A 12,306-nucleotide genomic window follows, 5' to 3' on the forward strand; every position below is an offset into this window, starting at 1 on the left:
CACACACACACACACACACACACACACACACACACACACACACACACACACCTCAGTGTGTTGCAGTAGGACTTGATAAAAAATGTCTGTAGCATTTAGGAACAAATGTGATATTTGTAATAACAATTCTTCTGAATTTTTACAGAGGCCAGAAAGGAGAATTCAACTTGTATTCTAGGAAGCATCGTACTTGGCCATTTGGGAGGAAGTAAAACAGGCAAGCTGTGGCAGCCAGGTACAGATTTCATTCAGGATCTACTGACATTTGTTGATGAGCAACAGATGCTTATCATCCAAAACGTAAGGTCCGGAGGAAATGGAATTGTATTAGGCTTTATTATTATTATTCAAACTAATCGCCACCCAGCCTGGGTTAACATTAGGATGACTTGAGTGGCTAACAGCGTATAGAAAAAGGGAGCTTTAATAATCAGCTTATGCATTACAACTATTTTCTAGTTTGGTCATGAGAATATTGTTTTTGTTAGGTGCCGTCAAGGAGATTCAGACGCATAGTGACCCCACGCACTATGAACGACAGGATGAAACACTGTCTGTACCATCCTCCCACAGTTATCAGGTTCAAGGCCACTGATGGAGCCACGGGGTCGGTCCATCTCTGTGTCTTCCTCCTTTTCAATGACCTTCTACTGTACCACATATGCTGTCCTTCCCCGGGGCATGTCCGCTGACAAGCGGAGCAAAATAGATGAGATGAAGCCTTGTCATCCTCCCGTCTAAGGAGCATTCCAGTCTGACTACACTTCTTCCAAGATAGATTGGTTTGTTCTCCTGGCAATTGGTGGTACTTTCAATATTCTTCATTACAAACACCAAAATTTAAAAGTAATTCTCAAGACTTCCTTATTCATTGTCCAACTTTCACATGCATATGAGGAGAATGAAAATGCAATGGCCTGGGCCAGGTGCTTAGGACATCAGTCCTCAAAATGACAGCCTTGTTCTTGAATACCTTAAAGAGATCGTATGCACCAGACTTGCCCAATCCAACCTGTCATTTTATTTCTTGTCTGTTGCTTCTTTGCACATTGACTCTGGATCCAAAACCAGGTGAAATCTTTTCCCCGTTTATAATGATGTTGTCTACCAGTCCAGTGATGAGGATTGTTTTCTTTCCATTGAGTTGCAATCCCTACTGAAGTACGTCAAATATCCCTCATTCTCAGCAAACAAGATTGTGTCACCTACACATTTCAGGTCGTTAAGAAGCCTTCCTCCTCCTAATACCATAGTATTTTTCATGTAGTTCAGCTTTTTTATATTATCTGCTCAGCAAACATGAAGAACTACGGTGAAAGGATATAATCCTGACGCAAACTTGTCTTGATATTAAACCACACGATGTTCCATTAATCTATTCAATTGACTGCTAATAGGGCCATGTACACTTTCTGCATAAACATAATATAGAGTTCTGTAATTCCTATTCTTCTCGGTGTTATCCCTAGTGTGCCTTTGCATAGTCAATAAAACACAAGTAAACTTATCCTTGTAGTCGCTGCTTTCAGTCAAGATTGCTCTCACATCAGCAATAATATCCCTCACACTATATCTTCTTTGCTTTTTTGGCAGCTGTCATAACACTAGACAACCATTTTTGTGTTACCTTCTGCAAAATAGTCACTTGATATTAATGGTATAATTTGATAATTTGTATATTCTGTTGGTTTATTTTTCATTGGAATGGACAAAATACTGTTGTTCTCCAGTTAATTGGGTAGGGGGTGGTCTTCTAAATATCTTGACAAAGAGTAGTGAGTACTTAGTGCTTCAACATTTTGTTGAAGCATTTTAACGCACATTCCATCAATTCCTGGAACTTTGTTTTTTGCTAATCCCTTTAGTGCAGCTTGAACTTCTTCCTTTAAAACATTTAGTTTCGGGAAGATAGCGACCGAGTAACACATACCAAAGGGACTCGACAGACATCAGCACAGGAGAGTTACTAAGAGGAAACTCCACACTGCCGGGGCCCAGGAGGAGCATCATAAAGCTAAATGGGCACGGATCCAGTAGGTTTTGAGGAGCTGGGGGCTTTTGGCTTACCACAGTGGACACTGGCTAGGGTTTTCCTTAGCCCTGCCACTGTCTCAGCGGGAGCCAGGATCAATTGGAGCCAGGGCAGGGGCTTTATCTCAATAGAGCCACAGCTTGCCGCCACCTTGGGGCAGGGTTTAAAACCCTCCAGGCCCACAATCAGGGATCCGAGCTCAGCTATATTGTTACTTTTGCTTCACCCTCCTCTTCCTCTCTCTCTCTCTCTCTCTCTCTCTCTCTCTCTCTCTCTCTCACCACAGTCTCAGCCGCCTCTGGACAGGGTTTAAACTCCTCCAAGCCCAGGGTCAGGGCTCAGGGCTCAGCTATATTGTTACTGTTGTTCCCCTCTCTTCTCTCTGTCCCCCCAGCATCTCAGCGGGCTTAGTTCTGCTTTGTTTTCCTTTCTCTCTTCCCTTTTCTCTCACACGCCATTGCAGACCTCCAGAATACTCCTCTTAGAATAGGGCAGTTACGCCTGCTCTCCACCCAGCTAGGAGACATCCACCCTCTGTAGTGTAACCTGAGGTTGGAGAAAGCCCGCTAGCCCTCCACCAGGGAATATCCCACCCAACTTCTTCCAGGGGAAATCCTGCCCATCTTCATCTGGGAAAATTCCAACCGCCAAGCTCTGCAGTGCTTAACACCTGGCTAGGGAAACCCCACCCACCTTTGTTGGGGGAAATCCTGCCTGAGTGACAGGAGAGCTCCAACCATCCTCTGTGGTCCCATGTGACTGAGGGAACTTCCTCCTGCCTACTGTACGTAGTGCCTCACACAGCCTAAGGCAGCTCGGCCAACACTGGCCAATGCTTTACACTGCTGCAGGAACCTCTGCCCGACCTCCGCAGCTATCTACCTGACCAGAGCAATTCTGCCCACCATTTGCTGTGCTCTTCCTCAAAGTGTGGCCTACCCACCAGCCTTCTGGCAATGAGGCATTATCTAAAATGAGTCTTCCCATTACAAGTACAACAGCCAATATAATCTTATCTCTGTGTCCCACGGTTTGTTATCTGCTTGTAAATAACATCTTTGGTTATTTACCTCTATTTCATTGAACAGTCAAATATTAGCAAGGTCCATATGTGGCTAGACTTGAAACTGGCATGTGAACTAGGTGAAGTAGAGTCTACAGATGGAAGTTATTACTGCATTAGCCAAGAGGGGCAAAAGGCAGGCAGAATTTTGTGGACAAAGCAAAAGGAATTGATGGACTATGTATAAAGCTGTGAGAACTCACTAGATAAGACTACGATTTTATAGTACCAGAAAGAATCACTAATGAAAAGGTATTTAACACTTCAGAATTATGAAGTTCATATATTCTCTTATTCGGTGCCTAAGGGTAAAGTTAAGAATTTGGGGAATTCCTTATTGTGTTCAAGCAGATAACTGTAATTCAAACATGCAGATAAATACATGGCTAATAATAATATATTTAAAATATAATAGTATATAGCCTAGTAAAATTAATGAAAAGAAGCTATATAATTAACATAATTACCACCTATTACTACACATCCCACTAAATGATCACAACAACCCTATAAGCTAGATATTATCATCATCCTATCTTTACAGATGAGGGAGTTGAGGTTTACAGAGATAAAATAACTCACCCAAAGGTCACTTCATTAGAAGTGGTAGAACCAAATTTTAAACCCAGTCTGAATCCAGAGCTTATGCTCTTGGCACTATGTTATACTGTAGTTGTATCTCTAAGAAAATAACTGCAAAAAGCAGGAAATTTTTATTTTAAATCAGGGGTATGCATTTTTGTTTTCTTAGTGTCTTTTCTTCAAATAACGTATTTCTCAGAAGTAAATGTATAGGAGAGATAACAACTAAGCACCCCACCCTTCCTGCCAATATCTAGACCTCAAAAGAACTCCTGAACAAGATGGATTTTTAAATCACTCAAATCATGGTTGGATATGGTTAGACTGCTGTGTCTTAAATTCTAAAAGATATTACTTATATTTCAATGGGAAATATCAGTAAATTTCAGCCCTAAAACCCTCATCTTTATTTCAGTTATAACTTCAAATTCACTGATTTAATATATCTAAAAATCAAATTTTAAGTTGTAATTTATTAGCCACAAATCATTTTGGGGGTGGGTGAGTGGGAATATGCAGTGCCCAATTTACCTCTGTATCAGGGCCAGTGTTTGCTGACAGAGCAGTATCTGTGTTTACTTTTAAATACTTAGAAATGAGAAATGGACACAGGAATAGTTCTTTAAGTGTTTCAACTGCCAATCTTTCATATTGGAGTTATTCACTGCCAATTACTTGCTTCACCTTAACCTTTACTATTCGGGAGAATGTTAAGTGGAAATGTTTATTGAGGTGTATTTTGCTAGCAACAGTGTTCTTGATTCATTCAGCCTGGTGACCATTTAACTTCCCCATTGTGGCTTTAACAGCAGCAGTGACAATAGTGAACGAAACAAAACAAACAAAACTCACTGCCTTTTTTAGGTCAACTTGATCCATTTGTATCACAATAAAAAGAACAACCTCAACAAACTCACTCACATGCTTTGTGATTATTTTCCTGGAAACTGTCTGACATCCCTGATACATAATTGTAGAAATACCTTAATATTTGTTGTGTGGACTTATTGAATCAATTATCATTGCAAATTTTAAAATTAACTCAGGGTTACTGATTATCTCAGAAGACTGCAAGCTAAGCTAAGAAAATTTTCTGAGTTGCAATTAATTAAATGGTAGATTTTCAATAACCTTGCCAATAAATGGTAACTTTAAGCAGTACAAGCGCCCCAGTTTGTTTCATAACACAATGGAAGTTTCATGAAGTTTTCTCTTGTGAAGCGTAAGCTGACTCAAGCCAGACACAGGTCTCGCTTCTTATGAGCTCTTTACTCACCTTTCAGAAGCACTACACAAGTGGGCCGCTGGTGAGATGATCTCAATGTCTATTTCCATAGATGGTGAAATATTCTACACTTAATTTAACACATTACTTGAATCCTTTTCATATTTGGCTAATATTAAAACTGAAGCCAATGGAATCCAAGTTACAAAGAATTTTTGCAAAACCACCACCCATCAATAAACCCCTAGCTGGATATATAAAAGCTCTGCTGACTGGAACAAATGTTTCAGGTGCGGGCTTCCCTATGCAGGCCAGGGGTTACATCTTTCAGAGTTCTCCACCAACGGTGAGAGAATTTATGTAGAAGCAAATTGTAAGGAACTAATGGGAGTGATTATTTATTAAGCTTACTGTGGCAGTTACATAATATCCTGAGAGTATGTGATTTCTGAATGTAATCCATTCATTCATTCATGTCCTAAATTTCTCTGTTTTTCAGTTTCTTTATTTAAATATACAGGCTTCTTATTACAAATCAAACAAAGTTTAGGATCAGAATTTTTAAAGCAATTGACCACTAAAATTCCATCACTGAAACTTTCTCCTGCCAACTTATTCCCCACAGGTATTATGGTGCAGTATTTATCTTTACTCCTCCCTCCATTCTTTAGAAGGTATACAAATAATTAAAATGCGTTATCAAGATATGTTGCAAAGGTTACAGTTGTACACTTTTTGATAGCTTAGCCACCAGAGCTCACCAGGGCTGGTATGCTTTCCTACAGGAACTACAACTGCATTGCCGGCTTTCCTACCTACTTTTCTACCCATCCCTCTCAGACCACAAACAAAATACGCCAGTTACCACCAAGCAGCTTCTGACTCACGAAAATCCATACCGAATTTTACACCGAATTTTCCTTCTCAGTAATTAATGAATCTTCTTCTCTAACTTCTCAGCATTTCTCATGCTGTATAACTATGTCATTTTTGCGTACTTGAGTTATCTGCATTGTAAAACCTTATCAAGTCAGCATGTCACAGATTAATATGCAGGCATGCAGATTGTGCAGTACGTGATAAGATTTAAACGTTGAATTATAAAGTTGAACACAGGTTATCAGCAAGGAAAGTAACAAATGAATATATCTATTACGTATGAATGCCTCTCATGACTGATTTCTAGTGTGATATTCATCTTGGTACTTCCTTGTTATTTACATTTTTCAAAACTTTATTCATCCTTACAGTTCCATTACCTAAAAAATATTAAGAAACTATTTTTCACTGATCTCAGGACCTACTATATGTAGAATTATTTACATTACAAGTTCAAGAACATAACTGTGTAAACCACTATACATACAGACATAATGGCTTTACGATATATATATATGTCAAAAACCACAGACTAACCGGTTAAGGACAGTGTACACCAATAACATAACAACAACGTAACTGTGGAGAGTGGGTGGCTCAACAAGAAACTGGAGGAATACATAAGCTGAGTTACAAAAGTTTATATTTTTGAAAAGATCCTAGTTTTATGCCAAATACCCTAATTTTAACAATTACTTTAATCAAAGCAATTCTGGGCTCTTGTAAATAGAGAATAGGAAATTAAGTGACAAAAGGCCTTACGGTGATGATTCCAGAACGATGCTATTAGCTTGTGTCGATGACGGAGATCTGTGATTCACGAATATTTCACTTGGAGACGTGTGAACCACATGATCTACCAAATGCCCAACGGAAGATGGCCGTAAACGGGTTCCCTCTTGTGTAAATGCAAAATTTCGACTACAAAGAGGAAGAAAGGCTCAGTAAAAATATGCTTTGATTAAAACATTTAAGTTTCTTAATTATATACATTATATACTTGTGTATAAGCCGAATTTTTCCAGCACATTTTAAATGGTAACATTAGGTGCCTCGGCTGATATTCAGGTCGGCTGATATTTGAGTATATACAGTAGTTGCATTTGAAAGAGGATGTATATTATTAAGACTAGCAAAATCTCATAAAAATATGTTGTGACAAAAACAAATTATTAACACGATGAGAAATCATATTGATCTATCACACTAGATTATTCAACTATACCATGTTCTTCTTCCTATATCCAGCTTTTCTGATTATTTGTTCAGCACACAGATTAAATGAATTTTCTGAAAGGACACAAACCTGAAGCACATCTTCCCAGTTTATCATTTCATGTAATGTGCAAAATAATAAAAAGTATTATTAAAATGTAATTTTAAAGACAAGGAACATAAGAAGAGACTAGTGATGTAACTTGCCCAAGGTTCAAAAATACATGCACTCTAGGACCCATGCACTCAGCCGTTGTGTCCTTAGTTTTTAAAAATGTACTTTTATTTTCAGATATTCATTGTCTCATTAACTGAGACAATTTAATAACTATTAACTAATAACTCATTAACTGAGACAGTCTCAATAACTGAACATTTAAATCAGCATTATGTCTAATTAATGGAATTATCTGATCTAAATTTTTTGTGTTTTATATAATTCGTTATTAACTATTTAGTGGTGCTGGTTACATGGCTGGTTGCAAAAGGAACTGGGGGAAAAAGTTTCTGGATTTTTTTCACATAAGTGGATTAGCCTTTCAATATATGTAGTCTTATGTCAGGAAACATGATTTAGCAAACTGCAACAAACAAAATAGAAACTTGATTCTATTTTTTTCCAGAAATAAAGAAGACAGTAATAATTCACTTTCTGTGAATCATATTGTTTATGAACATAAGCTTCTAATGTGGTCAAAATTTATTCTTAGGCTGGCAAACACTATATCGATAATACAACTTTTAGACTTCAGTCCACATTTATTGACCATGGATGTATATATAGTATTTTGAAAGGAAGACTCCTTGATATATATTCTATATCAAAATTCAGACATTTTGCAAATGAACTTTTTGTGTTAAAGTTTCTTCACATGCTTATACAAGTTTGTTTAGCACTATCTTAATTACATGCATATGTAGAATATAATTATTAACATGATACAATTAAGATAATATCTTTGGTTAGACCAATACTATTATATCTAATGAGAAAGCATACAACTTTTGTGAGAAATGCTATATTGAAGTAAATACATAGTTAACTGGTGAAACACACAATAGTTCTTAGCAGTTATATTTGTGGAGAATGGTGCTAGAAATCTCTGGTCTAGGGCGTAGAGGTGTTTGAGTAATGCTTAGGTAGGGGGCTTGAGTAACAAAAGCACAATCACTCAGAAGGTATTTTCAAATACTATATGCTCGCCTATAAATTTTGCTAGGAATCCACATAGAAAAAAATTATGTTACAATATCATATGAGATTTTAAGTCTACCAACATCCTGATTTATTGGCTATGGGCTCTTAGAAAATGAGATTATGTGTTCACTGTTCTACTCTCATCCCCAGAGGACATTTCATGTGACTTCTGCTCTCAACTGCTACTTCCACTGCAGGCTAAAAACAAGTAATGCTCCAGAGTTTTAAAAAAAAAGTCCCATATGACCACGAATTTCTATATACCCTAAAGGAGTCCTGTTGGTGTCAGAGGTGAGGCTGTTAGTCACAAAGTCTGAGGTTCAAACATACCAGTTGTTCTTCCAGAGAAAGATGAAGTTTCTGTTTCCAGAAAGACTGCGTCTAGGAAGCCCTGCAGAGCATCGTTAATGAATCGAAATCTACTCAATGGCTATGACTTTTAAAAAAGCTTTGGGTAATAAAAATATGCAAACAATAATTTATACATCAGCAAGGTACTTACTGATTAGGAGTTCCAGGTGGAGACCGTGATGGAAGGCTTTGTGTTTCTAATCTGTCATCAGATAATGAAATTCTGCTTACTATTTCCCAATCCATTAATTTCCGTGCCAAGGGCTTACTTGGGGATCTGCGGAAATATTTTAAATGCGACGTGAAAATCTTTATGTTTATCGCTCTACCTATAAATCAAATCCGAGAATTTGTCTTAATAGATCACATTCTATATGAGTCAACAAAGTTTATCACTTCTATGAAACGAATGCACTTGGAGGCTACTGACCAAATGCTTTCCTTAAGAGCACATCTGTTTCAGGTGCGGAATGCGGATGGTAAACCAGGAGTGGCGGAAGAATGAATTTGGGAGAGGAGTGACGACAGGAACAAAAACGAAACAGAAGAACATGGAAGTAGCTTGCTAGTAAATGTGTTCTGAGATAGTAGCATCATCAGACATACTGCCTGCTCCCTTTCTACCATCTCTGGAGCTCTAGCCAATCTTAGGATATATTAAATAATTCCCGACATTATTTCTGGAATGTTTAAAATTTTAAACCTTGCATCTCCGACTCAATGTAGTCAGAGCAAAACCAAAATTATACACATACATATCCATCCATCCATCCATCCATCCATCCATCCATCCATACATACATACATACTTTAAAAACAAGGTAGGCCAGTATATATTCTTAAAGTCCAGAAGGTTAATTTATACTGTGGTAAGGAGAAGAAATGCATATTTTACTATCTATTTACAGATTGCCAGTTATAGTGAATGATCAGCGTTTTCTAAACCACATACTTCTGTTAGCTTGAAAATGACAGCGATTAAGATTTTACTTTGCATAAATGAATTTTAAGTAAACTAAGTAAACTCATCATGAGTTTAAGTTAAAGAATTCCTTGACTTGAAGATATGTCTAGATACCATGCCACAGTACAGTGCCAGTATTTGTCTCTCACAAAAATCAAACCTTTATGACTCTTGTATTAACACAAATTCTTAATGCTGACAATATGTCCTTTCCTCATATTATTAGATACATAATAAACTGTAAGATAAACATAAACTATAAGACAGTTCACCATTTATAGTCAGAAGGCCAATCGCTTTCTTTTTCTAAGAGCAGGCAGACGTTTTTTTATGGAGGAAAATATTCAACATACTCACCTAAAATAAGGTTTCAGAACACTTCAACATGTCTGCGACAGCTTTAGCTTTGCATTTATAACTAAATTTCAGGTATTTTACTTTATTAACAGTTTTAACCTCAAAGAGCCACCCACTCAAGCTTGCTATGTTTCCTGTTGCATGTGGAAATTTCAGAGAAAAAAATACCACAGTGCATTAGTGTGTTTGCAATGTGGTAAATTTATTTTCTGACTATGGCACCTTATTTTTCTGCTTTCATCTTAGAAATTATATGACAATTTAATATTCTGTTGTGGCACTCATAGTACTACAGTAGAATTGGTAATTAAAGTATATTTATCCATTTTAACTTATTAGGAAAATGGGAGAAAGAGTTATTTTCTTATAAAGAGTTCCAGTCTCAGAAACTCACAGCAGTTCTATTCTGCCCTAAAGAGTAGCCATGAGTCCACATCAACCCAGTGGCAGTGAATTTTTTATTGCTATAGTTTAGTTCCAACAGTCAGAATCAGAAGCATAGTTATTTTTATTTTAACAAGCACTGAAGTTGAGTGTGGTTAATCCTTTATAATACTAAGAATTAGAACAAGTACATTCTAACTCAAAACAACAAAGCCAACAGTAATTTCTTACTCAAGAGCAATTACGTGGAAAACTGTTTAAAATTAACAGTTAATTACATATTTTACCGGTGTACAAGTCACTAGTACTTTTAAAATAACTAAATGGTAAACAATAAAAAGCATCTTATCTGTTTCTTAGCAATATGATATAAAAAAACATGGAAATGGCAAAATACTTTATGAAATAAGCTTTCATATTTCTCAAAAATAGTAAAATATAAATGAGAATGGGAAAAAAGTAAAACCATCTCTATTTACAAATGAACAAAAAACCCAAACCCCATCATCATGCCTACCACTACCAAAGGCCATGCCTAAAGCCATGCTTCTGATGGGAGCATAAATCTTTATGGGTGCCAACAGACTCATCCTCTCTTCCCTTGGGGCAGCTCATGGGTTTGCACCAAAGACCTCGCAGCTAGTAGCCAAACGTGTAACCAACGCTCCAGCAAGGCATGAGATGCTATATGCAGAAAACACCAAAGAACCCACCAGGGACGTTCTAGAACTAACAGAAGACTTAAGCAAAGCTGCAGGGTAGTCTAGCAATGAAAATTTTATATGCAGGCACTGAGAAATCTCAGAGTGAGGTTAGGGAAACAATTCCACATAAGAGAAGAAAATACCAAGGGAATGGAAGAATTTACACAAGGAAAACTAAAACATTGGTAAAAGAGGCTAACGAAGGCTTAGATGAGTAGAAATAAGTTCCATGTTTATTTTTACCTACTTAATATTGGTAAAATCCAAATAAACCTATAGATTTGTCTCACACATGATCAAAATTCCAAAAGCCTTGTTGAACAGAAAATCAAGCCTCAACTTTACACAGAAAGGCAAGAGGCCCGGGATAGCTAAAACAAAGCTCGAAAACGTGAGGAATAACACTACAGAATTAAACATTCCTTAAGATAACCATTTGAAACCAAAGGCCCAGCATTTGCCCAAGGGCAAAGTTCAGAAAGCAGGAAGAAATCAGAATGGAAATGGGAAGAGAATGCAAAAGTGGGGTAAGAGTTGCTACCTTGTAGAGATTACAATTAATGACATGCAACAAATTGTGTCTAAACTGCTGAGTAGGAAATGGATTTGCTTTGTAAACCTTCATTTAATCCACAATTTTTACTGTTGTTAGGAGATACTGAGGAGCTTTTGACTCATAGTGATTCTATGAACAACAGAATGATCACAATAAAATAATAAGTTCAAATAGAAAGTTTAAAAACAAAACAAAAATAGAACTACTATATGACGACCAATTCAAATGCAAACATGGCAGTAGAAGTGGCTTACCTTGCAAATACCCTATCTTTATTTGCCTTTTCTTTGCCATACTGTACTGACTGAACTTCGGTTCTCCCACTGAAATACATAATAATGCACAATCATGAAAACCTCAGGAGAACGATAAGAAAATTACATGTAACACGAGACTGAAATTGCACATGCAATATTTCTAGCACGGAAAAGACCGCAGAGGATGAGACTGGATTGTGTTCATTATGCCTGCAGATCAAGCTACACTTCTTCCACTGATGACAAGGATGCGTCCCCCAGGCACTGCCCATCGTTCTTAGCACTTGCTTGATATGCCAGAGCATGCGCTCTACACGCAGACAGGGGCTGCTATGACCCAGTTCTTCTAAGACCCTCCCTCTTCAATAAAACCCCAACCAGAGATTTAGGAATTTTACTATTGTTTCCACCACTCCTTAATAAAGGGTTGAAACGTGAGAGATCTTGGAGGTCTGCATTTTAGGGAGCAAGCTCTTTCTCTGACTACCAATGATCAAAGATAGGAAGATTGACTTCACCTTCAGTTTCCTCCATGTTCA

At 37.3% G+C, this 12,306-nt stretch overlaps 1 protein-coding gene across 4 annotated transcripts in view; it reads right to left on the reverse strand.

The window, feature by feature from the left end:
• The window catches only part of PTPN4 (protein tyrosine phosphatase non-receptor type 4), a 176,603-nt gene that overhangs the window by 60,301 nt on the left and 103,996 nt on the right, over positions 1 to 12,306 (reverse strand). For all 4 annotated transcript variants that reach the window (XR_006679826.1, XM_045287404.1, XM_045287403.1 and 1 more), the window contains 3 exons: positions 11,765 to 11,833; positions 8,697 to 8,822; positions 6,544 to 6,702 (listed from right to left, as the gene is read on the reverse strand). Coding sequence is in view for 3 of the 4 variants with exons in the window: in XM_045287404.1 (XP_045143339.1) it covers positions 6,544 to 6,702; positions 8,697 to 8,822; positions 11,765 to 11,833 (354 nt within the window). In the remaining variant the exon portion in view is untranslated. The remainder of the gene's footprint in view (positions 1 to 6,543; positions 6,703 to 8,696; positions 8,823 to 11,764; positions 11,834 to 12,306) is intronic.

The sequence above is a fragment of the Echinops telfairi genome, unplaced genomic scaffold (assembly GCF_000313985.2).
Source record: "Echinops telfairi isolate 266 unplaced genomic scaffold, ASM31398v2 ScPeMD7_15;HRSCAF=58, whole genome shotgun sequence".
Classification (NCBI taxonomy): domain Eukaryota; kingdom Metazoa; phylum Chordata; class Mammalia; order Afrosoricida; family Tenrecidae; genus Echinops; species Echinops telfairi.